We start from the raw sequence: 24,950 nt of genomic DNA on the forward strand, positions 1-24,950 counted from the left end.
TACCATGAAAAGTTTCGCAGAACACTATGGAAGTCACATACACTACTGCCTTTTGGATTATATTAGTGCACAGAAGGAAAATTATTTCTTAATAAACGATAAAACTCCATGACGTAATTTATATTATTCTGTTTGCTTTATTATTCGTTCTCATGACCACAATGCAATGATACGGTTTTATTCATTGGAATCAGACTACAGAAATTCGTCGACCTAACAGAAAACCTCAAAGTCCCAGAATGCATTTGTGCAGGCGCAACTCCAACCTGCTGTCTCCGTGGCCGCGAGCTTTTCATCACCGTTACCCCACGTCTCTGTCGCGGTTCCGACCGAGGAGAAATGGCCGCAGCTCTGTCCCGTGCCCTGAAACTACCCGGTAAGACGCACCTCGAGTATTTTGGGAAAATGCAGAAATAGACGAAGCAGTTAATCAGATAACATAATGAACCCACTATCAGTCATAACGGTAGTGTGTGAGTGGGGGGGGGGGGGAGTACGCTGCTACTCTACGCTGCATTATTAACGCGGTTATGCTCGATTCATTTGCTGCGATCACGTCTGATGTGTTGTTGGTGTTCCTGACGAACCCAGATGTGTTGAGGTTGTCCGGAGGATGTAATGACAGATTAACGTGTTTCTTCTTGCATCCTTCTGACCCGCTTTACTGTTTTGTACAGCTAGGTGCTAGCTAATGTTAAGCCCGTGCAATGCTGTTGGAGAGAAAACAATGCAAAACAAAATGATAATCGTTACGTGTGACGTCATCAAATCACCTCGTTGGATGTCATAGCGCCAGTGATGAAACAGCCCGTGAGCATTCACTTTTATTTTGGTGGTTGTATTTCATTTCCTAATATTTATTTTCGTATGTTCTGAGCAGATTGCAATATTTTTCAACAGCAAAATATTTTCGGATATATTTATTATAAGACCTTATGGTCATAATTTGTAGCTGTAGTCATACTTACATTTTTCATTACTTGTAATATTGTATCCATTTGTTCAACAATTTGTTATACAACATTTGTTATACAATTTCCTCCGGGATTTATACAGTTTCCTCCGGGATTAATAAAATATATATCTATCTATCTATCTATCTATCTATCTATCTATCTATCTATCTATCTATCTATCTATCTATCTATCTATCTATCTATCTATAACATTCCTTTAAGTTCACTTTTTCCTCATTAATGTACATTAAAGTCTGAATACTTTCTTTACCAGTTGTAGATGGATAAAATTGATGATAAACATTGCCTGTATTATTACTGCCCTCCCTTATATGGTCCATCAGTGTCATATTATCTTGTACACAGCTTTCTGTCTCAAAATAACATATATGGAATACAATTTGTTTGTTAGAGTACCAACTGCATTACGTAATGCATTTGGTGTAAAGACCCTGGGCTAACTAATGCTAATATAATGCACCAGAACTGCAAGACATAATAGCATTTCTGTGTTTAAATGTTATACCACCACAGCATCAGATTGTAGTGATAATTAGCTCATCTTAGTGACTACACACGATCCTCACCAACAGTCTCCGTGTCTCTGTAGGGAAGAAAGGCCCTGACCTCGGGGAATACGACCCTCTGACGCAAGCAGACAGTGAGGACGAGAGTGAAGAGGATGACCTCGTCCTCAACTACCCCCGGAACGGTCTCGGCAGGGACAGCTGCCACAGCACCGGCTCCTCCAAGCTGCGGGGCGGCAGACATGGAAGGCTGGTGGGGGCCGAAGATGAAGCACAGGAGGATGAGGAGGAAGAGGAAGACGAATGGAGGGAACGTCTCCCCAATAAATCCAGGCTGGGCAGGGATGACATGAATAGCATGCAGTATTGGAGCCACAGGGATTCGGGCAGAGACAGGGTAGGGGAGGAAAGAGGGGGGCTTGGTCCACATGGAGGTTCTGGACTGGGGATTCACAGCATAGATGCTGAAGAAAAGAGGATGAGGATGAAGAACGCTGTCCGAAGTGCATTTTTCCTTGTACCTCTGCTCTGTACCACTTTGCTTGTGCTGCTGTGTGCATTTCTGATTCCATGTCGGAAGGGGGAATGGGAGAAAGCACTGGGACACGCAGGAGGTAAAAAGAATAACATCAACACTGAAGTAAAAGCATCTTTTTTGTTTGTTGAGATTTTAATATTTGCAGACAGTCCCAAAAATATGATGCACAACAGCGATAATGACAAACTGTGGCGTCTGTGTGGCGAGACATCACCGGCTCACCCATTAATTAGTAATCATGCAGGATTGTGGGCCTCACTCCACCTACTGCTGTTTGTGTTTGGACATGCAAGATGAAAGCAGTGGAGTGTTGTAATGAACACTGTCACTGCAGAATCATAGCCCTAATTGCCAAATACATGTTTTCAGTATTTTGGAATACTGAAAACTTAATCATTAATTTTTTGATTGCTGATAACTCGCTGTGTATGAATTGAATGTGTATGAATTTCATTTTACTTGTTTTCTTTGTCGAGGCGTCACTCCGCCTGCTCTGGCCTTGTGGGATATCGATGGGGATTCATTGGAGGATGTGTTTCTGGGCGTCACCGAATGGACCAACGATACGCATCCTACCCAAGGTAATCCATGTCATTCTTTGAAATGGTGTGGTTGACCAATCAATTCATTTAATATCTACCAGTGTCTCTCCAGTTTCTTTTTCTAAATATTGGTTGGTATTTTTGTGTCCATTTTGGAAACCAGTTTATAGTGCAGTGGCCCTGTCTGCAGCCAGTGGTCAGTTGCTGTGGAGGAAAGTCATGCAGGAGTCTGTGATGTACATCCAGTGTAGTCTCCAGATTAGCACCCAGACATCACCTGTAGTGCTCCTGATCAGCAAGTCAAGTGTTATAGCAGTCAACGGCAGCACAGGTGAGAAGCCAGTGTGTTTGTTCATCAGTCTGTATCCATTTCATTAGAAACCAGTTACAGTAACAACCACCAACCACACCTACAACCCTTTTGTGTCTGGAACAATGATTGTATCAAAGATAAAGTGTCTCAAATGATAAAGTATTTGCTTAGCTGCTGTAAAGGGAAGCGGTGGTGAGTTTCTGAAAAAATCAAACCCATTATCTCTACATGGTGGAGTTTAAAATTCTAATGGCTACGTTTTGAAAAACAGGTCAAGAAAGACAATCCCCTCTTAGCCTCTGTAGCATTGAAAGTGGGTGAAAGAGTTTATATTTCACTCCCCAGGGAAGAACCTGTGGTCCGTCCTGCTTCAGAACATTGAATCCCAGGCGGTGTTACTTCCAGACCTCCAGGGTGACTCAGTCCCAGATCTATTGATTGCCACCCTTCCTGCAGATGAGGTATGAGTATAACACTTGCCTCCCCTTTTACAAGATATGGTCCTCAAGATACAAACATCTGACTTATGAACATTCATGGATACGAACAACCGCGCACCGCGATATCCAACTACTGTAGTTCCACTTTCTGCCACAACTCCATACCAAGTTCTGTCCTTTTCACTTCCAGACTTTGGATCTTTCCCTGACCCTGATCTCTGGACTGAATGGGGAGAAGCTCGGACATCCTGTGCCCTTCAACCTCACCGCACATGGAAAGCTGATTGGTCCTTTGCTGCATGAGACGCAACAAGGCGCATTGTACATCCTCTTTGGATTAGGTGGGGAAATCAAACAGTGATATCAGGACTTCAGACTCACATCAAAGATTCAAAACAAAGATTGTTTGTCATGTGAACATGTCTATCAGGTGATGTAGAGGCTGTCTCTCTGTGTGATATCTACTTTCACGCCACTGGTGAAATGCCCAAGTCTCAATCAGCGCGAAGGAAAGATACAGTGTGGGAGGGTCTCAAGAAAACCAATTCCACCTCTTTCATACACATTTACAGGTGACATAGTGGCTGGTACATTATTCAGTTGTACAGACATCTTTTATATAATTTATGGTATTTATAAGAACAAATGTTTACTTTGTTGGTATGAAAAACATACTGTCGCAAACAAAAATCACAGTTGAGTTTTCTTTATAGAGGAGCTGAACGTGTGGAGTTCCTGCTCCCTGTTGTGGCTGGATTCGGCAACAACCACAACAGACTGGACACAGTTTCCAACCTAAACTCCACCAAAAGCGACTGGGTGCTGGTGCACGGCTGCTGCAAGCTGTCAATGCTCAGGCAGAAGGATGTACGGAAAGAATGGACCTTCAGCTCAGGTCCCATTCATAGGTAAAGCCCTGCATACATGATTCATTTATAATATAAAAATATCAATGTTTCACTTTAAACAAATGTGAGTCCTTTATCTAAATTAAATTCCAACATAAAAACTCATTTCTGGTTTCTTTGTCTCGCCAAAAGCAACCTTAGTCATGTATAAAGATTTTTTATTTCTGTCTGTTGCAGCCAACCAGCCCCAGGACACTTCAATGAAGATGGAGTCCTTGATCTGTTCATTCAGCATTCAGCAAATGGCATCATGCAGGTAGTCAATAGCACAGATTCAGGGGTTTACATGCTTTGCAAATTCAGAGTGAAATTCTCTTTTCTGTCTGGTAATACTAAGTGGTGATATCATTGTGGTCCGTCAACTAGGTCATCAAAGTGTAACTTTTAAAGAATAGTGGAAATGTCATTTTTTTCCTTTTCTCTGTGTCACAGGCGCAGGTTGTCGATGGTGCATATGGCCGTCTACTCTGGACTGCAGAGTTTACGTGTCCTCATCTTGTTTTGGAATCTTCTGCGATCTCCACCTCAACCGGCCGATCAGTTTTTCTCTTCTGGGCCAGCGAACCAATTAAAGCACAGAAGAATGTTATGAAGACAACTGTGAGTCTACTGACAAGGAGAAGATTATAAATGATTGATTCGGGTCTGTTAAGGCAAATATATAGAAATAGAATCACACGTCTAAATATAAATAATTGTTTTCAAATTGGATGCAAAAATAAAATGATGCATATAAAAACATCCTTTCTTGTTGTCTAGGTGACACCAGGTGTTGCTGCAGCTGAGCCACTCATCAGAAAACTTTACCTCTTACATCCTGCGTATCCCACAATCCTCCTGGAGCTGACAAGTACCACAGACACCACAGTCACCTCTGCAGGTAGAAGCTCCATTCTGCAGAACAGTTCTTTCTCTAAACATTGTGACCTCATTGTTCACTGTCCAGTAGTCTGATTACCCAGCTTTCAGCAAAAGAGAAGGCAAATATACCAAAATTTTACTTAGATTGTGAGTCACATGTACAAGTAACGCAAATGTCTGACATCCTGTTTCCTCAAAAAGTGAGCTACCAGGAGGGTGATAAAGATGCCACTTACATCACCGTGTCCTCCAGACCTACGCCTGAGTCTGAGCCCGGTGCTCGGATAGTGAAGACCATGAGCCTCAAAGCCGCCATCACAAAAGCACAAATAGTCCGACTAGGAAATGAGACCAAGGAGCCGCTCAAGCCTGGTGCGTTTGAGCTCAACTCCTTCTTCAGGCGTCTGTCCTTCAAGCATCAGGTAAGAAGTGTGAGATGCAGTCAGCTGTTTTTACTCAGGCTCACACTCCATGGTGTCTACTGCTGCTGACTTTGATTGATCGCACTGTTTAACGTCTCTGCTTTGTGTAGTGATGAGCCACCAGTGCTGCCTCGCAGGAAGAAATACAACTCTGGAAACAAATTGAGAGCCCATTTCAATTTCATCTGAAATCAGCATGTCAGCATGTTTAACAGCCATTCCATTCTAGTTTTTGTTGAATTTCAACACAAGCACACCTCATTCTACTTAATGAGGGACTGATTAGGTTTGACAAGCAAAAGTATAAAAACCATTGCTGTGGTCTCTGTCGGTTTCCAGTGGAAACAGTGGAAACAGTGCTAGTAGTACCTCAAAAGAATTGTAACAAAACATAAGTATTGGCCAAGCCGAAAGTTACAGTTACAGGGAACAGTTTTGAGGATGGTAAAGAAGGGTTCAATTCTGGCTCTACTGGCAGAAGGATACAGTGAACATTCAAATTGCTGCCATTCTTAAAATGTCTCAGACTGCTGCTTGAACTTGTTCAAGCAGCAGACAAAAAATCTACAGGCTGGCAGAGGGCAAAAACTGACCAGGATGACCACCAACTCATTCCAATGTCACTCAGAAACTGCAGAATGACATTAAATGACCTACAAAAAGAAGGAAGGACAAAATTGATAGTTTTGCAGCGGTCTCCTAATTTTTTCCAGAAAAGGATTGGATTAAGAGGATGAAATTCATGGGCAAATCCGCACCAAGGAGACACTGAGGAGACATGTTTGTTAAAATAGTTCATTTAATTTCTGGTACTTGAGAAAGAGATTTCTGTAAATAATTTTAAGATATTGTTTGTAATGTTATTTAAATTATTTTATGCCTTTTGGAGTTTTTAATCATGTGTTTACTGTTTGAACTTGATGGCAGCAGACTAACTTCATACTGTCTTTACTGACAGTGAAGCATACAGCTCTGATGAAAAAGCATGTAAATAATTATTCTTCATATGCATCCATCATGTGGTGTCATCCGTGATTCTGCACGCATTCCTATCCTGAAGCCACGAACAGTCTGCTCATCACCAGGTTCTTTAAATATTTATTCTGTAAAGTATTTATTCATCGTTTGAACATTTTCCTATGTTTTAGTTTCGAGGTTAGACTGTTAAGGAAACAAATGGCTTTCTCACAATGTGTAGCTGCCAATTTTAAGGAATTAAATGTAAGCTGCTACATCTCATGTGGAAAGAGAAACATTGAGCGTCGCTCCTGAGTGCTTCTGTCTTATGTCGTTTACTCCAATGTCGCAGGGACTCAAAGTTCACAATATGATTGTTTTAAATCTAGGAAAATAGAACAATAAGCATCGTGAAAGATAACCATAGTGTTATGCAAAGATTTTGTTTAAATACAGCTTCCCAATTTTGGTTTGTTGACATGGAACAGTCCTTGTTCAGAAGATGCTGTCCATCACTTCTTCCTTGTTGTTAGCTCTATAGATTTGAGCTAAATACTTTTCATGTTTTAAATGTATTATTTGGCTCAGCTCTGTTTTTAGTGTTTTGATTATAATAATTATCTTGATTTATTATATATACATACATTTTATTCCCCAATGTTACTTTGATGGTTCAGGGGCATCACTGAACTCAACGGTCAGACTTATCTCTGCAGAACCAGCCCAAGTCCTCCTCTCTTAAATATCAATGCACAGCTCATTTATGAAGGAGTGTTTAAAAAAAAATTATATAGAAAGTAACTGCAAATATCTTAAATGTTGTATGTCAAACGACTCTCAAATAACAGATCACTTAAGCATAAAAATATTTTTCCTATTTTCTTATATGCGTGTTATTTTTAATAATAATAATAATAATAAACCTTTATTGTCCCACAGTGGGGAAATTTGTGGAAATTTTTTAACATGTGTAACCAGTTTCATAAGGACTTAGATGTAGAAGCCATAAAGCAGTATGCAAACCCTAAGTACAAGACGTCTTATTCAATAACGTTAGACCTCGTCCACCTGTTATAATGATTCATAACGGACACTATGTCGTCTCAGAGGCGCGGGGAGGCGCTGTTAAACTTCCACAGCCCAAGTTCTCGGTCATTTTCCGCATTGCCGATCCGACAAACGTTGTAAACATGGCGTCAGCCCTCGGACTCCTCGCCCGGTTGTCAGCGCTCAGAAACGCCCGCACCCTCCTGCGGACCCCCTCCTTTGGCCCGGGGGGGACCGTGACGCCGGGTCGGACGGCCGTGAACACTCCATCAGGCGCTTTTCTGCCCAAACCCAAGAAGGTGAGTGCTGCTTTCAGGGGCCGCTGTGCTGTCGGTAAATTACAGCACTGTTTTGAAAGACTCCTCGGGAGGCAGGCGGACGGGTTCTCCTGGGTCTCCGAGCAGGAGCGGATTAAAAACAGTAGATGGATCTAATGTAGCTACTTGATTTGAACTAACGGTTGTTTCTGTGGTGGGATGCGGGACACCGGGGACGCAGACCCCCTTCGGCCTCACACGCATTGCTCTCGTGGTGGTGCCCTTCTTGTACGTGGGGACTCAGATCAGCAAAAACTTCGCCGCACTGCTGGAGGAACACGACATCTTCGTCCCCGAGGATGACGACGATGACGACTGAGGGGTGTGTAGGCCTCCTGGTTAACAGGTATCATTGGGATTGTTGGCTACACACACACACACATACATCTGTGACTAGTCGCATGTGCAATTTGGTTAATGAACTGTCAGTTTCTGAGGTATACAAGATATAAATTTTCTCATATAAATCACTTTCTCTCTCCTCCACAGGTCATCTTGTGTTTTTTCTCATGCTGGAAGGAATCAATGAACATCTGAGTCTATTAATACTTCCTGGTGTTCCTGGTCTGCCATGTTTACACGTCTACACTTGATTCAGGGTCTTTGCTGCTGTCGACTGGGACAGCCGGTCACATCGTGCTGTACTTGCATGCACTGTTTACAAGTCAATAAAGAGAATATCACCTGTGAAGTGCAACACGTGATCAATGCCAGTTCGTGACATTTGTTGTACGATCAGTCATGCAATACTTTGACTTTATGATGCAAGACCCCTTGAGTGAATCACCACTGAATAATCTTAATAGAGAACATATAAATTGAAACAGTAAATGAGTCAACACTGATTAAATTTCTCTGCAGAAAGACGCTGAAGCACTGTTTGTGTTGTCAAGCTTCATGAAATAACAGCAGTAAATGCTTCGTACAACATTAAATAGACAGTTCAAACAAAACAAACTACATCAGCTTTTCCTGTGTGTGTGTGTGTGTGTGTGTGTCTACACTTTCTCAGAATCGTGGTCTAAGGATGTGAACAGGCAAAGGCTCAGTCTTCAATTACGCTCACCAGCTTCTCTCTCTTCTTGTCTCGCACAATAAGAGGAAACAATTCATCCTAAACCCTATCTGTATTGTGGTCTGTGGTGTTTTTGGTTGAGCTGTTCCTTTAATATAACCGCAATAATCCAGAATAAAACACAATTTAGGGAATGAGTGTTTAGCGTGTATTTAAAGTAGAGGGGAACATCTGTCATTCTGGACACAAGCAAATAAGGGTCAGAATTCAGCAGGTGGCTGTACAGTTCAGGGATCGTGACCGTGGTAAAATTTGGACAGGAAGTCAGTAGGACGTTGGTCATCAGCGTCATGGAAATATCGCATTATATGGGTCCTTTGTTTCCAGACATGGATTGTTTCTTGGAGATCCATTTTTCCCTAGAGATCAAAATAATGTAGAAATTGGAACAATTTTCAGCACAGCCTGGATGGCACATTATACGAAACAGCTTATTATTTCATATTAGTTTGGATCCACAGTTACAGACATGAGGTACTGGGAGTCCTATGAAACAGGCTAAAAACTATGAAACCAATGATCAAGTTAAAGATGATTTAATAAACAGCAATCACAATTCACAAAATACAGATTGGTTGCAGGCTGTTCTTACCTTAATGACTAACATGTCAATCACACGGGGGTCGGTGACATGCTTGTTTTTGTTGAACATCTCCCTCACTTTGGCTCTTCCCTGAGCTACTGTGATGTCCAGCTGAAACTGCGTTACTGCAGAGATGCAAACAGAAACCAACATGTTCACCACATCAGCTGGATTTAAGAACAAATTTAAACATCAGTGTTTGTTTTGAAAGTCAGGGTGGCCATTGATTAAAAAAAATTCTATCAGTCAGGCGAACCCATGACAAGACCAGAACCAAACAAGGGTTGAGTGAGGTGAATTTATTTGTTCCTGGTGTGTTTGGGACAACATTAATAAGGTAATGGTAGCTTGTCGACATTATGAAAACAGTTTCTCCTGACTTCTTATGGAATCGATTAGGAATACAACCACCTTGATTAGCATATACTAATTTTTTTTAAAAACACCTGAAGGTCATCATTATATTTATGACTTTAAATGTTAACGCTTCTATTAACTACTGAGGAATAAATGACACATTTTGTAGAGGATCGGTGATGTTTGCTAGCGGCTAATCATTGTGAGACTCGACCTTGACGCCGATCCTCTCTTCATAAACCCTTCAGTTCGGCATCGCGGGCCGACACGTACCTGTGTGTGGGATCTCCCGGTACCAGGCTCGGTACAGCTCCCGGACCCTGCGTTTGGCTTCGTCAACGTCTCTGCTTAGTATCGGCTTGACAACTTTAGCTGCACCAACTGCAGCTCGAGCAGTCCCAGAAGACGCCATGACTGCTAGCTGTCGGTGGAGCACTTCCGGTCCCACTTCATCGGTGGTGTCGTGTCCAAACAAATATAGCGCCCCCTGGTGGTACAGTTCAAGCTGGAGGCGCTCAAGCGTGTCAATACACTGTAGCTGTCAAAGTTGGCGTGTTCAATCAAACAATCAATCAGTCAGTCAGTCTAAAATTTTGAGGCAGATCTGGGAATGGATGGGGATACTGGATCATTTTTCACTTTCTTCAACATTGTGAAATGAGATGAAAGATTTTTAACAACATCCTGAATATTACTAGGAAGATCGAAATAAAAAGATCCAGACATTGAAAATCAATAACATTCCACCAGTATACAATTGGTTCCATATCTAAATGTGGGAGATTAAAACCTAAAATACTGTATAATCACTCAGTATGAGAGGGGATGATATATCAAGTTACAGATATTGAGACTCAGATTCATCATTTAACTCTTAAAAGTACTGAAAAAGACTAAATGTGAATCAAAAATGACATAAATTTAGGTTTCCAGGATCAATGAATCTAATGGTGGTACTTTTGAGATGAGGAAGATTTCACTTACAAAAAAAAATCAAACTTCATTACTGTGACATACGTGGCTATGTGTAGGCAAGTTATGATTTTGGCAACTGCTGTTTGGATCAGATTTAATGAAGAGGGGCTGTTGGGTCTTGACAGGAATATGTACTGTCAAAATAAAAAGATTCCCTCAGTAGTTTGTAATGTAAATATCTTACTGTTTTTAATTGTATGTGCGCCCATGATTTAGTGGTAGAAAATAGATAAAATAAAAGACAGAAGTTTCATTTTGTTCCTATTCTTCCGATACGTAATGTTAGGAAATGAAATATGCTTAGAGGAAGGTTCTCCGATTAACTGATTTTATTGATTGCAAAAATTGTGTATAATTTACAAAGATACAGGCTCTATAGTTCATTAAATATGAAAATATTTTCAAAAGGTAAAATTATTAGATAATGTCAATAAAAAAATTGGCTCATTAATGCAACACCTGTCATTTTGTGGCACATAAATGCCAATAATGTTCAGGAGAGTCTGGAGGGTTCAGAGTTCCTGCTTCTCGGAGTTTAAAAATAAAGACCTCTGTGATGTGGGACAACATTCATTCAGTTTTTATGAACATTCAAAGCTGAGCCTGAATTTGCTACAACACAATCATGAATCAACTAATTCAGCCTGTCAGGAACAAGAAATGTTTGCTTTCTTGTCCTGTAACCATCCCCATTTTTTTTCTTTTCAGAATTTCACATAAACTAACACAGAACTACATAGACTCACTTGTTTTTAGGTTAAAAAAAAGTCATTACTAATTACAGCAAATGATAAGCTCACCTTTCTAAAGAAGCGTGAGCCATTTTCAAGAGTAAACACGACTGAAAATCTGTACAACATAGAAAACTGAGATGGCAGCAGCTCTAATGGAAACGTGGCGGCTGCCTATGAAGACAGAGGCAACACGAAGACGATCCAACATGAAAGCTGATCCAGGATGAATTCTTCACACTCTGATAAAAAAACATGTCACTCAAAAAATACTCCAGTTTTCAGACCAAATGCGCACTCATACATGCTTGCATTAAAAGCAAGCAAACAATTTAAAAAATGAAAAGTGCAGTTTTATACATCATGTGTGGCCCAGTGTAATGAAACCAGCTAACAGCTAACTAAGCTGCTCATTGGCAGAATGATTGAACTCTAAGGCACTATCACAGCCCCCACAGTCAGAACTATACTAGTCCAGCAATCATCTCCCCTGCTTTTCTGTATATGTCATTGATTCAGTCACATTGGTGTGGAAACACCTGCAAAGCGAAGTACATACAGGCAGAGGGAAGAACAAACTGCACAGTTCAACAAACATCTGTATCTTAAAACCTCCGGGGAGACGGGGCTTTGTTGGGTGCTGCATGAGACGTTGCATCATCAGTCCACACCTGAAACCATGACAGCCAGAGCCTCAGTCCGGCTGCAGACTCTCAGTGGTCCAGGCTGTTGCCCAGCTTCTGCCCCTCCTGCAGGGCAGCCATGGCTAGCCTCAGATGCTCCTTCAGACTCTGGATCTCTCTCTCGCTCCGGCCCTTCATCCCACTCAGCTCCTCGTGCATCTCCGTGTATCGCTCACAGGCCAGACGCTTCTCCTGCAGAGCAGACCATGGCGGGTTTAGTGTGACATCACAGTTGTGTTTTTTGGTATTAGTGTTTGCTAGACATGCATAGAGAAAAATTTTCAATGCATTCTCTGAAAGCTTCCAGACAATAAGAAAACCAACAAAGACCTTGTTCAAGGATATAAGGATAAGCGTTTATCCGTGTAGGGTTCAAAGAAATCACACAAAAACACACACATTAATACACTCAGTACCGTGCTAAGAAACTGCAGCTCATTCCTGAGACAGCTGATCTCCTTGTGTAAGTACTCGATTTCATTTTCTTTCATCTTGAGGAGAACCTGGGGTAACAACAATAACAGATGGTGTGGTTGTTATTCGCTGTGAAAAAAGAAAGACGAAAAAAAAGACCAAAAATATATAAAAAATGTAAATCCACAGAAATTCATCCTTTCAACAAACAGAAATACCAAGTAATTGTGTATTCTGGCTGAGTAATGATAAACACAACCTTAATGTAGTACATGACTTTGGACAAATTACCATTAATCATTAGATTCCCTTTAAAATGAACTGATTTTTGGAGGGAATAGATCAGATTTTGCTCCCATCATAACCGTCAGCTCAGAACTGGCCAACACCAACCAGCATCATCCACCCTCAGAGCTGTTACCTGCAGCTCACAAAGTGTTCTGGTTCTGTTGTCATCTGAGCGCTGATCTGCAGACTGCACGCGGCTGATCTCCTCTTTTAAACGAGTCTTCAGGTCCTGCAAAGAAAGATGTGATTTGAATGCAGCCCACAGATTGGCATACAGACCATGACTCGCTAGTCGTAAATCGAAAGATGGACTACAGAATCCAAAATCTTTTTTTAAACAAACTATTCTAAATGCAGCCTCTCTCATGTTCCTTACTGTATAAAATCATTCTAATCTTAACTAAATCTGAGTCCCTGTAGCTGATAGCTCAGCCTGTGATGCATCAGAGATGTATCCAGAGCATACCCCTTGGATGATAGCTCACCAGGTTCTCTTTCTTTAGCTGCTCCATGTCTCTCTCCTTGCGGCTGATCTCCCGCTCCCTCTCAGCGTTGCTCTGCTCGGCCCGGTTTAGTTCCAGACACTTCTGGGAGTAGCGCTCAGACAGTCCAGCCAGCTCTCTCTCAAAGGCCTGACTCTCCACCCTGCAGTAATGCACAGTCGACACACAAAACATGCTGAAGAACTACAGAAAAAAGGAACAGGATGTTACCTGCTTTTACTGACACAGAAACAATAAACTGTTCCAATCAACATGCATTTAAACTGTGATTCACATTTAGGAACATCAGTGCACTGTTCCAGCAGGACAACCTGTCCTTAAGCATTAATCACACACTCAAAACTATTTGATTATGACTGCATAACATTTCAGGATATTATCATACAGTATCAATTACATTCAGCAAAGGACTGTCAGAAAAAAAAAAACTATGAGGGTGTTTCATGAGGAGAGTATTTCCTGCTGAGGTTTTGTAACATCTTTACTGCTCACGACTGATAACCACAAATATTGCAACTAGTGTTCAGAGACCGAAGAAATGCTGAGTCGGCAACACAGATAAGCCCTAAAGTGCAGGTTTAAGTGGCAGCCACTTGGACAGCGTCGCGTCAGAGGACTTGTGAAGCTCACAAAGGAAAACTAATCCATGGCCAAATTCTTCTACATTCCTGGAGTGGCTGCTGCGGTCAGGAACGGGACATATTTATAAAGTTTCCTGGCAAAAAGAGCAGCTCCCAATGATGAAACATTCAGAAATTAGAACAATGACGTCTTCTCTTAAGTTCCACTTGATATTAGCATTAGATACCAAAGGAAAGAGAATTATTTACTGTTATTATTTATTATCAAGAGCTGACTGTGAGAAGCGAGGAGGAGCTCAGGAGAAAATGACAAAAGAATAAATATTCTGTCAAGTTTGGCTAACCTCTTGCTTTAGACACACAGCTGTGGTTTATACTGTCTTAAAATAGTTTTAGACGTATCACTTTAATATAGATGAACTTTCAAAGCAACCAGCATGATGTAAAAGCAAATACATAAACATCAGCAGTAACTACGAGTTAGAATCATGCATATGTCATAAATGACATAAAATAATACACAAGGAGACCAGCTATAGTCAGATCTGTTAACCACACAACCTCCAGAAGATTAAAAGCTTCTCTCCTTCTTGTTCAGAGTCGTTTCTCGAATCACTTCCCAGTCGGGACTCCTTGCTCGGATGGCTCAGGCGACATTAAGAGCTTTTTATGGCCTCTGGATTGTTTTTGGAATTTTTAAATTCTGCCTTTGATTTCCAAGAAAACCCTCATGTGGTCGACAAACTGCCACTTAAAAGCACGAGAGAACGAGTCATATAAATAACCAGTGTGGGTCTGAACTCACTGAGTGTGAGTACCAGAGCCATCACCAGCAGTTTGTTTTTAGGAACAATAGACTAAAGACACATTAACACATTGACACATTAACATAAACACGCTGGAATTGATCTGCACAGATGCTTTCTACTGGTTCCAGGAGCGTTAGGGCTTCTGCATGGGGCTAACAGGCTTTAGAACTGCTTGACTGTGTCGCTATTATGATTCCCGTGCTCCTGAGATCAGGTGACGAGCTTTCACCTCAACCCCCCCGGAATAAACCGATCCAATCTACTTACTGTTGTTGAGCTCGTAAAGTTTGTGAATCGAGCGCCCCGCTGCTGAGGTGTCTGACTTTCTCCATCTCTCTCTCCAGCTCCTCTTTGTGTTTCTTCTTCAAAGCCTCCATTACTGAAACCCAAGCACAGCAGGGAGATGTGAATTCTACACGATGGATGGTAAGAGAACTTCAGTTCAACTGACAAAATCTCATTTGAAGGAAAGTTTTTCTCCATGATTGCACAAATGGATTAGAGCCTAAGTATTTTTTATAAAAGACAAGATGTCACAGTGGAGTTCAGCCCAGCATCAATATTTAAGACTATATCACATTGATCCGACACATCAGATCATTTTCCTCAAACTACCTGGGACAAATACATGTCCTGATACGTGTCTTGTACCACTCTAAACATATTTCCCAGCCAACCCTGACTTCCTCATTCCACTTCTCGGAACACTATCACATGCTTTGTGCCTTTTGAATGCTTGTGAATTAATAAAATGATATTACACTACATTACATCTAACTGAAGAATAGAAAATGCAGCTGAACATGGAAGACAGGTGGAGCCTGAGGAGACATTTTCATACTTTTCACACATCATTCCTATATAACATACATTTACACAGACCGACTCCTCATCTACTTTGATAGTGACTTTCATTTAACCATTATCTCCCCTTATTGACTCAGTTTAAGTTTTCTACATCTATACATCTGGATTGTTCCTGCTGATCAGCTGACCTCGCGCCGTGTCCCGGGTCTCCTCCAGCAGCAGCCGCTCCTTCTCGCTCTCCAGCTCCTTCATCTGGCGATTGTGCTGCCGCTGCAGCTCCTCCAGTGCCTGCCGATGAGCTCGCTCCATGGCCGCCAGGCTGCGGCCGCAGGGGGCCTCGGGGCCACAGCCGCCACTCCCCCCTCCTCCCCCACGCCTTCCTCTCCCCCCTTGTAGTTCTTCCAGCTGCTGCCTCAGTGACGCCACCTGGAAAAAAGACAATGACAAAGGTAAAGCCCACCGGGCAACGCGTCTGAGGTTGAATACGATCAGCAGGATGTTGACGTGAGGTAAAACTCTGATTAGCTATCTTCAGGAATTTGTTCACACCCTCTGACTCCTGCACAAAACATGTTGAACGTGTTCACTTATCTGCTGCATGGCTTCACCGCCAAAACAAACCGGTCTCTAATGACCTTTCAAATCAAATCCGATTCAAAAAGCTGAAGAAATGCCAATTTAGAGAAAAATAACTTTCACTGCATTGTAATAACAGAATCAAGCATATTTTCCAGTGATTTTTTTAATTTAAAAAAAATGTTGACTGATTCAATTATGAATATTCTATTGTCTTTCAGGCCTTAATTTCTTCCTGCTGAACCTTTGGGTGAACTGGATGACGAAAAGCGGATGTTTAGCAAGTTAGCACATGTGAGAAAAGCAGAATCAAACCAAAGAACACAAATCACAACACACAGAGGCAGAACAGAAGAACTTCAGCAGAACTTCCCATTTTAACATCAGCCTGTTTTTTTTTTTGCATTTATATTTACACACCGTATGATTTAGATGGAAGACACTGCTGAAGCGTAGAAACGAGTGAAAAAGTACTAACTTCAGTGTTAACAGGCAGAAACAGGAAGTTTACTTCATCCTGACAGATGAAGAGTTAATTTGCAAGTTAATTGATTTGCAAATTGGAAAATCATCTCCACGCACTACCTCCCTCTGCAGCGCCTCATTGGCTGACTGGCTGGAAGACCGCGATCCCATTGGCGGCAAAGATCTCATCTCTTTCAACGGCATACGTTCGAACTCAGCCCACTTTTTCTCTAATTCATCCTCCAAGCGCAGCTTTTGGTTCGACCCAACGCCGGTGCCCTTCCTGGAGAGCACAGCCTCCCACTGGCTGCTCGTGTTCCTCTCCTCCTGCCATTGGTTGTGCTCCCTTCCTTGCCCCTCCCCTGCTTCCCTCTGGCTGGCTGGGGCAGGGCTGGTAGAGGGGGGAACAGGTGACAGCTCAACGTAGTCGAACCTGCGCTGAGCAGGAGGAGCTGAGCTCTGGAGTTCCGTGTGAACGTCGGCTTGACGTGACGAAGGGCGGCGTGAAGACGGCAGGAAGCGAGAGTTGGAGTTCTCCTTGTCACTGTTGCTGTCGGGCAATCTGGTGAAGAATAACAAAAAAAATCAAATATCAAGGCTATTAAGTGAATTGATCAAAACACCTTATGATAGCCTCTATTATCTGTTTACTTCATAAATACGACACTAATCAGAGAAAGAAGCTGAAGCAGTGAGTAATAAACAGCAAACAAAGCCTGAACTCTTCCTACATGACTGATAGTGAGTCATTCATTAAAAACAACAAAATAACTATTCAGAGACTCAGCTGGTGAGAAACAGAATCTCCTCTCTGCGTAGCTCAACTGTTTTAATCTGTTAAAACCCTTAAAGCATATCTGAAAATGCATCTGAGCCCTAACTACCGACCATGTTTCAGTTTCACATTTTTATACTATTTTAATGGTTTAACATTTAAACAGTGAATTACTGTGTGAGGTCTGGAGAGCTGCTTGGTCGGATGCTCTTCTTTAAAACTTCGATCCAGTTCCGCCTGATCCCAGCCGTCATAGCCGACAGGATGAACGCAGCCTCTTGGGTCTGCAGGACAAAAAAACCAGAAAACGAGTTCAGGAGAAACGGAGGTGTAACGGAACTGGGATGAGATAAAGGATAAGTGAAAGAGAGGGAAGAGTGGAATAGACCGACAGAGATGTGAGTCATGATAGCTGAAATAAGAAGCAGAAATAAAAAGGCGCTAGAAATGGAGAGTGGGTGTGGTTGGCGCTGATAGGAAGCAAATATAAAGAGCAAAGTCAGACGTATTTGATGACAGGGGACGGCCTGTAAGAGACTCACCTGGATCTGAAAGCCGTAGTTCTTCTCCACATCAAACTCAGAAACATTCATGCAGGATTTCAGGTCAATCTCTCCATCCATGTCATCTTTCTACACAAGAAACAAGGGAACACAGTGCCTTCTCTTTATTTTCACAATTATCACAATATGCTTGCTTACCTACTTTTAATGAATATCACTGGTGGGATTATTCAAAAATATAGAAAAATAAATTGTTTACCTCCTCTGCAGTTGAGTCTCTGTAGTACTTTAATCCAGCATCTGTCAAAACAAACCAATGCTTCTTCCACTAAGGAACACACAGCAGATAACAATTAATCCAAGACTGACCTGAGATCAGCAAAAAGGTTTAAATATCAGAATCACACAATAACAACAATATCTGATACAGCAGCAAGGATGAAACTACAGTAACAAAGAACGGTGTCAAAAGGTAGATGTACAATTTATGAAACAAGAAGCTCATTCACTCCAACGCATCTCAAAAAAAGAAGTCTGTTGTTCCTCCAACGGTGACAATCTGACAGGATTATTACACGCAACCGCTCACGGGAAACAAAGGGAAGAGGGAAGAGAAGATCAGACGGCGACATTCAGCTTTTACCTCTCCACTCTCGTCCAGTTTGGACATCCATCCCTTCTTGAAGTTTAGGAGGTCAGGCTGCAAGACAAAGAGCAAACCGGGTCAGGATGACGGCGCGTCACCCCAATGGGATGCAAAGGTTACAGTTAAAATGACACCAGACTCTTTATTTAAAGCAAATCTGAAAGATTACTAAGGAAAGAAAGAGAATGTGAAGAAACAGAGAAAAAGTGATTAGACTCTATAAACTTTAAACAACACTAGAGCTGGGCTACTGGGCAGGATCACATCTCTATATGAGAGAAAAGCAGCCAACATGCCAGCACAAGTTGATGCATTCATTATATACAAGGATGACAGATACAATGAGGCACATGGAGTCACAAAAGACATAAACCTGTTTCACCATTCTCTTAAATGCACATTAAAACCAGTAAGGCCAGTGCTGATGCCAGCACAGTCTTATTTGAGTTCCTTGTATCGTTTAAAAATTTTAAATATTTTTCCTACAACTTAATGGCTTTAAGTCACCGAATGATCTGTGTTCAGCTTTTAAGACGACAGAATTAAATGCTTTTCAACCAGGAATAAAAGATGAAGCATGTTGTTAATATATTATTTCACCATATTGATTTTGTAACAGCGTGGCGCTTGAATGGCCTGAAGCAATAGAGTGCCACAGCAAATATTACATAAGGAATCACATGACGAATCAGAAACCTGCAGAAGATGAAGACGGAATATTTGAAGACAACACTGTTGCACACTGCAAAATATTTTGCAGGCTTGCATGTGAAGAGGATGGATTCAAGCGTGCGTCAAAATGTCTGCAACAGGCCTGTTTTCGCTTTGACACCAAGACGGGAAGAGGAAAACGTGCTTTCGATACCACCAGATGTGGTGATCTCAGATTAAGATTAGGCAAGTTTTTCCAGAACCCATTCGTCACTTGTCTTATCTCTCTGTTGCAAGAGAGTACATTCCTCTCTTTTAAATCTTACAGCATCTACCGTCTCATCTCTGCAGCTACCATTCATTGCATTCACTCTCCAACACTCTTCTGTCTGCTCTGCCACCCCTTCTCTGTATTTACAGTCTTTTCCTTCCTTCAGCTGTATTCTTTGTAAGAGATCCAGATTTTTTTTTGGATGTCAGTTCATTTCTGCTGCCGATCATTTTTAAGATAATAAATTTGAAGGTCTGGTGACAACAAATGGACCGTGTAGTGAGTAGGGCTGGGCGAACATTACTTCAAAGCCGTCACAATCATTCCCTTCTTTTACCTGGACTCTGTTTAATGGATGATGTTACGTATATAATATTTACTACTGGATAGGAAGGATCATTATGTAGTAACTCAATAATGAAAAGCAAGGTCATAAAGAAGCTAAAGTAGAGTATGAAAAAATAATTTTTATGAAGGACCCCTGGGCTCCAGTGCTGTTTCTTCAGATCAGTGATGTTTGAAAGGTCAGAGACAGATGGAAGAAGGTCAAACACTGGTGACAGTGTGAGACAATGTCTACTCTTACTTATCTTTTCTCCCATCATTAGAGTTCTGTCTGGTGAGCTCTGCTATTTGACCCCTTATCGCATGACTGGTCCTCCTGCTGTTTGAGGTCTGCCTGGGTCTGCCATTATTCCCAAAGGGAGGACAGAGCTGTCCAAGATTTCCGGATGCTTGATGGAATGAACCTGATCTTCTACAAACTGCAGGTTTGGGATGACAGAGGAAGCAAAGCAGCTCCAGAGCATCACTGAACTGCTTCACAGTCTGTAGAATGTTCTGTACACAAGCTTCAGCCAAAAATATTTGGATTGTGAACTGTGGGAGTGGGAGGTGACAATTCATCTCCTGATCACTGCCGAGATGCCCTTGAACAAGGCACCACCCCATTACAAGCTGCTCATGGTTCGCCCCATGTGAGAGCTGCCTGCCACTCAACCTCCCATCATCAGCATGCCTACAGGCCCTGTGTGTGTGTGTGTGTGTGTGTGTGTGTGTGTGTGTACAGGCCCGTATGATATATATATATATATACACATGTGCAAATATTTGCAATAGAAAAAAAGTAATGTCCCTACGGCGGTTATTAAAGGATTTACTCATTCAAACTTGCAGTGATTCATAAAAGTCACTTACGCATTGTGATATTCTAGGACTTGAATAAAGCTGAGCCTGCAATCCTCATCAAATGTTGGATTTTGCTGATAAAACAATCTGTCCTGAGCTACAAAACTGTTCTTTTGTGATTTTACTGTTGCACACATTTACATCCAGTATATTCTACAATTAAATCTCATGTCAGAGTTTTGGATTACTATGATTAAAAACATCTCCAGATTAATTAAGAACAATCGAGATTTTTTTGCGAATATCAGTGTGCTGACAGTGAACGCATCACTGCTATCTCTTACAACCGACACACTGTAAACATCACGGTGTGAACAGCTGGAAACACACAACTAGAAACCAACACTAGAGTTTAGAAAGACAACAAAAATAACGACACAATGAAAAAAGTTTGTGTTTTAAAGCTAGCAGTTAGCTAACAGTTCATCATAAATGATGTATCCAAAAAAAAGAGTAAAAACTAGATGTAACTTACCGTCATGTTAACAGGATCCAGGTAGGATAAAGTTAAAGAAAAATAAAGATTATGTCAAACAGTATTAAGCAAATGAAAACCTTTTGTTTGTTGGTTGGTTTTTGAATTTAAAACTTCACTTTAGCTAAAACTCTACGGCGCTCCTTCGCTACAGGAGATGAACGCCGCCATTCAAACCCGCGTCCTGAACGGCCGACGTCCGCAGAAGAACGAACACATTCAGCCTTAACGGAGGAAGAACGTTTATCCTACAGCTGCTTAAAAAGTTTTTTAAAAAATTCACAATGTTTCCGAAAAGTCGTGAGGAGCAAACGACGGAGTCGCGGTGTTCTCTTTCTTAACCACTTCCTGGGCGGAACGGAGAAGATCGTTTAACAAACAGACGCCTGGTGTCCGACACACGACGAGGTTCGGAGCGGCGACTTCCAGCAGGTCACGGGTATCACGCGAAGGTTAAAAAAAAAACGTGCTTACGTGAACTCACCACAGCGCAAGTGTATTTATTTGTTCAACACGAGGTCTCACTCGTTATAAAATAAACGTGGCGGTTTGTGATGTGAACACGTTTGCTCATCCGTAACTCAGCAAACACACAGAACAAACAATTCTCTGTTTCACTGACCCAAAATATTTTGAGCGTATAAACCCACCCCCACCCCCGCTCCAAAAATCTTGTCTTTGTAGCCGTTGGTTTCCCTTCAGGAATTTCAACACATGTCCCAGCAGAACACAATTGCTCTGTCAGTCTTATGAAATGCCTGTAGGGTGTAGGTGAACATACACAGGAGACACCCTTCAAACGACCATTTCCACGGAGACACTGCAGATGTGGACCCAAGTTAAGGTGCCAAGACTATAAAAACTTAACAACTGCAGACAGATTACATTTAAGTACTGGACAAACTACATGGACGGCTGGTAAATATGTAACAGAAAGGTACCGTATAGTTAAATAAACTGGAAAGCAATAAACTTGCACTGAACTGTGGGTGCACAGCTTTATTGTGCTCACTACAAATACTAATGATGACGGTGACAAAGTTTTTTTCTCTCTCATGCACACATAAGAGATCACAGATCTGCTAGAAATGGACTGACTGTATCACAGACCTGTATTTGTATGGATCTGTGGTGACTTTCTTTCCAATAACCATCCTCATCCGCTGTGGGACTGCCCAGCCTCTGGAAAGGAGCAACTTGTGGTCATAAAAATATTAAATGTCTGAGCAAACATAGGAGCCTTGGGAGTCACATTTAGAGACTACAAAGTGGATTCAAATCGTGCAGTAGGAGGATAAAATAGTTAAACATTAATATCATTATGCAGGTGTAAACCCCAAAGTACAAGCTGCTCTCTCTACTCCCAGCCCGCTACCTCTCTTACTTTGAAACCTGTGTAATTGTATGATGTAATATCCTCCTACCATGTTTAGCTTTATTAAGAATACTTCAAGAAAATATGTCTTGTCTACTTCTTGAGTCACTCCCATCTTCTCCATAATCAGCCTACCTGTAAAGTGGTGGTGGATTGAGCTCGAGAAAGATATCCACTTCCATTGTAGTGCCAGTCTTTGTCAGTTTCGCCTCCATCATCCCACTCTCTGGAAGGATGCTTGCTCAAGGAGTGGCTGCAACAATAGGTCAGGTTATATGTATTGTGATGGGGTGGAAGAAGTTAAGTCAACAAAATGAACGATAACGAATTTGTGGCCTGTCTACTGCAGGTAAATACCCTGAAGGTACATGTGACTGTTCATGTCTATTTCTCTGTGGTGTAATGTGAGTCTGACCTAGCTGGTTTAAAGAGTTCCTGTCTCCGAGAGGGTGGCTGGCTCTGAGTCCGGACCGAGCATCCGGATCCGTTTCTCTGATGGATCATTTTGACCTTTGGCACATCAGCTAGTCTGGCATATTCCTCCCTGTTCCGTCCTGTGGAGCCCACCGACTGCTGACCCGACTCTGAAGACTCCATGGAGCTCTGTGAGGAGGTGTGACTCCGTATTTGAATCTGACGTGAAGCAGAAGGACTCCGTGTGCGATGGGAGGGCCTCCTTTCATTGGGGGTTTGACAGCGAACCTCACATCTACCAATTCCAGATCTGTTGCTGTCAGGGCTGGCGGGTCTTTCTGAAGTGACAAAAGGTGTTCTGCTGGTCTGTCTAGAGGGAGAAGCAGCACGGGGTAATGAGGCCTGTTGGGAAAGAGCCGATTCCCTCAGGGAGAAGGGTGAGCGATTGGAGTCAGATCTTGAGTCATAGTAAGCATTTTTTTGCTGAGTCGAATAATTAGAATCTATGTTAGTGGCTTTTCTGAGAAGTGAGTAACCTGGAGGCTCAAAACTGTCTCTTCTAGAGGGAGAGGAGTTGTGGCTTCGGTGATTTTTGCTGTTAAGGGAATTTGTCATTTCTGACTTCTGCAGTGAGCGCTGATCAGGAACATAATGGCTTTTCCTTGAAGGCAATGAATTGTGACTGTCGTGACTTCTGATATGACTGTTGACTTCTGACTTACGCAGCAGAGACTGAGAGGGAGTTTCGTAGCCCCTTCTTGGGGGGGACGAGTTGCTGCTTTCACGACTACGACCACGTAATGAACTGCTAGTGTCCATTTTCCGAAGCTGGTATTGAGTGGTGGTCTCATGGCCTCTCCTTCCAGGAGAGGAACTACGGCTGTCACGACCTCGGTTGCCACCAACGTTACTTGATTCAGTTTTCCGCAGCATAGATTGGGTTGTGTTGTGACCTCCTAGAGATGGAGACACGTTCGGACCTACATGCTCTTGCTCATGCATTCCATTCCTAACTATTGGGTTACGTAGCAAAGCCTGGCTTTCAATGTCATAGCCTTCTCTTATGGGGGAGCCACAGCGTCCATGATGACTATGTCCACTTAGAGACACAAGTGATTCGGATTTACGAAGAAGTGATTGGCTGGATGAGCTATTATTTCTCATTGGCGGTGAAGAGCTGCGACCTTCATGTTGACTGCTAGAAATTCTTCTTGATGGAGACAAAGTCCGACTGTCCTGCCCACGCCCATTTGATAAACTATTGGTCATTTCTGTCTTTCTGTCTGGAGAATTATAGTCCCTCCTCGAAGGAGACAAGCTTCTACTGTTGTGACCCAAACGACTGAAAGACTTACTTACATCTGTTTTTCTCAAGGTGCTCCTGAAATCAGACACAGTGTTGGACTGGGATTTGACAGAACTAGCAAATGATTTAAAGTTCCTTGGCAGAGTTCCGGACTCATAACGTTGTCCATGTGTGCCTTGCAAGGAGTTTTTGGATCGTGCCTCCATCCCTTGAGTCCGTCCTCCCCCGTTAAAGTTGTGCCTGCTGAGAGAAACAGTGGACTCACTGCGTCTGAACGCCAGGTTCCCACGTGAGGGAGAAGAAGAACGAGATTGCAGAGCTGAGCCTTGCCTGGAAGAATCAAAACGTCCTGACTGTTGATAGGAGGTCACATGAGAAGATGGGCTTCCTCTGCTGTATGAACTGCTGAAACCTTTTCTCCCAGTGGAGGCCAGCGACTCCGCTATCTTAAAAGGAGTAGGGCTTGGAGAGCGGGGGCCAACTTGTGCCTCAACCTCAACGGCAATATCATAGGGGTCAGGAGGAGGAATTTCCACTTGCAAGTCATCATTTATAGTATGTAGTATCTGCCTTTCAGAGGCCACACCAAGATTAGGGTTTCTGAAGGGGACAATGTCTTTAGGCTCCACGTTTCTGTTGCTAAAAATGGGATGTCCTCTTTCATGATGTCG

At 42.3% G+C, this 24,950-nt stretch overlaps 4 protein-coding genes across 9 annotated transcripts; 2 read left to right on the top strand and 2 right to left on the bottom strand.

The window, feature by feature from the left end:
• The first annotated feature begins 226 nt into the window (after positions 1-226).
• On the top strand, positions 227-7,339 carry fam234b (family with sequence similarity 234 member B). Of its 2 annotated transcripts, XM_068337330.1 has the most exons (13): positions 227-376; positions 1,567-2,097; positions 2,498-2,602; positions 2,727-2,894; positions 3,222-3,337; positions 3,507-3,657; positions 3,747-3,888; positions 4,030-4,224; positions 4,402-4,480; positions 4,657-4,824; positions 4,984-5,104; positions 5,287-5,507; positions 5,618-7,339. In XM_068337330.1, exons 1-13 carry the CDS (start codon positions 340-342, stop codon positions 5,618-5,620), a joined length of 2,037 nt encoding a protein of 678 aa, XP_068193431.1. In that variant the 5' UTR covers positions 227-339; the 3' UTR covers positions 5,621-7,339. The 2 variants fall into 2 exon arrangements, with proteins under 2 accessions (XP_068193431.1, XP_068193430.1); XM_068337329.1 differs by having other exon boundaries at positions 5,287-7,339.
• A 71-nt stretch (positions 7,340-7,410) lies between these two features.
• LOC137609956 (essential MCU regulator, mitochondrial) lies at positions 7,411-8,665 on the top strand. Of its 4 annotated transcripts, none has more exons than XM_068337331.1 (3): positions 7,411-7,810; positions 8,010-8,174; positions 8,318-8,665. In XM_068337331.1, exons 1-2 carry the CDS (start codon positions 7,541-7,543, stop codon positions 8,145-8,147), a joined length of 408 nt encoding a protein of 135 aa, XP_068193432.1. In that variant the 5' UTR covers positions 7,411-7,540; the 3' UTR covers positions 8,148-8,174; positions 8,318-8,665. The 4 variants fall into 4 exon arrangements, with proteins under 4 accessions (XP_068193432.1, XP_068193433.1, XP_068193434.1 ...); XM_068337332.1 differs by having other exon boundaries at positions 8,010-8,150; positions 8,318-8,625; XM_068337333.1 differs by having other exon boundaries at positions 8,073-8,174; positions 8,318-8,625.
• Positions 8,666-8,812: 147 nt separating this feature from the next.
• ndufa6 (NADH:ubiquinone oxidoreductase subunit A6) lies at positions 8,813-10,295 on the bottom strand. Its single transcript, XM_068337335.1, has 3 exons — positions 10,117-10,295; positions 9,496-9,611; positions 8,813-9,262 (listed from the first exon to the last, which is right to left on the bottom strand). Exons 1-3 carry the CDS (start codon positions 10,253-10,255, stop codon positions 9,131-9,133), a joined length of 387 nt encoding a protein of 128 aa, XP_068193436.1. The 5' UTR covers positions 10,256-10,295; the 3' UTR covers positions 8,813-9,130.
• Positions 10,296-11,377: 1,082 nt separating this feature from the next.
• triobpb (TRIO and F-actin binding protein b) lies at positions 11,378-23,323 on the bottom strand. Of its 2 annotated transcripts, XM_068337497.1 has the most exons (14): positions 22,975-23,323; positions 22,695-22,812; positions 22,295-22,366; positions 18,597-18,653; positions 18,213-18,281; positions 17,993-18,082; positions 17,625-17,734; positions 16,796-17,237; positions 15,823-16,060; positions 15,095-15,206; positions 13,420-13,579; positions 13,068-13,163; positions 12,649-12,735; positions 11,378-12,424 (listed from the first exon to the last, which is right to left on the bottom strand). In XM_068337497.1, exons 1-14 carry the CDS (start codon positions 23,154-23,156, stop codon positions 12,263-12,265), a joined length of 1,995 nt encoding a protein of 664 aa, XP_068193598.1. In that variant the 5' UTR covers positions 23,157-23,323; the 3' UTR covers positions 11,378-12,262. The 2 variants fall into 2 exon arrangements, with proteins under 2 accessions (XP_068193598.1, XP_068193599.1); XM_068337498.1 differs by lacking the exons at positions 22,295-22,366; positions 22,695-22,812; positions 22,975-23,323 and adding an exon at positions 21,185-21,585.
• Between the last annotated feature and the right edge of the window lie 1,627 nt (positions 23,324-24,950).

The sequence above is a fragment of the Antennarius striatus genome, chromosome 16 (assembly GCF_040054535.1).
Source record: "Antennarius striatus isolate MH-2024 chromosome 16, ASM4005453v1, whole genome shotgun sequence".
Classification (NCBI taxonomy): domain Eukaryota; kingdom Metazoa; phylum Chordata; class Actinopteri; order Lophiiformes; family Antennariidae; genus Antennarius; species Antennarius striatus.

Bases quoted from the DNA above. Each gene is read 5' to 3' on its own strand.
- fam234b (XM_068337329.1), top strand. From the start codon at position 340: ATGGCCGCAGCTCTGTCCCGTGCCCTGAAACTACCCG. The intron at 4,225-4,401 runs GTAAAGCCCTGC...TGTCTGTTGCAG, and splicing joins AGCTCAGGTCCCATTCATAG to CCAACCAGCCCCAGGACACT. The intron at 5,105-5,286 runs GTAGAAGCTCCA...TTCCTCAAAAAG, and splicing joins CACCACAGTCACCTCTGCAG to TGAGCTACCAGGAGGGTGAT.
- LOC137609956 (XM_068337331.1), top strand. From the start codon at position 7,541: ATGATTCATAACGGACACTATGTCGTCTCAGAGGCGCGGGGAGGCGCT. The intron at 7,811-8,009 runs GTGAGTGCTGCT...CCGGGGACGCAG, and splicing joins TTCTGCCCAAACCCAAGAAG to ACCCCCTTCGGCCTCACACG.
- ndufa6 (XM_068337335.1), bottom strand. From the start codon at position 10,255: ATGGCGTCTTCTGGGACTGCTCGAGCTGCAGTTGGTGCAGCTAAAGTT. The intron at 9,612-10,116 runs GTACGTGTCGGC...GCATCTCTGCAG, and splicing joins CCGGGAGATCCCACACACAG to TAACGCAGTTTCAGCTGGAC. The intron at 9,263-9,495 runs GTAAGAACAGCC...TTTGATCTCTAG, and splicing joins TTGACATGTTAGTCATTAAG to GGAAAAATGGATCTCCAAGA.
- triobpb (XM_068337497.1), bottom strand. From the start codon at position 23,156: ATGGAGTCTTCAGAGTCGGGTCAGCAGTCGGTGGGCTCCACAGGACGG. The intron at 18,654-22,294 runs GTCTGTGATACA...TTTGTCTTGCAG, and splicing joins ACAGATCCATACAAATACAG to CCTGACCTCCTAAACTTCAA. The intron at 15,207-15,822 runs GTCAGCTGATCA...CTTGGGTTTCAG, and splicing joins GACCCGGGACACGGCGCGAG to TAATGGAGGCTTTGAAGAAG.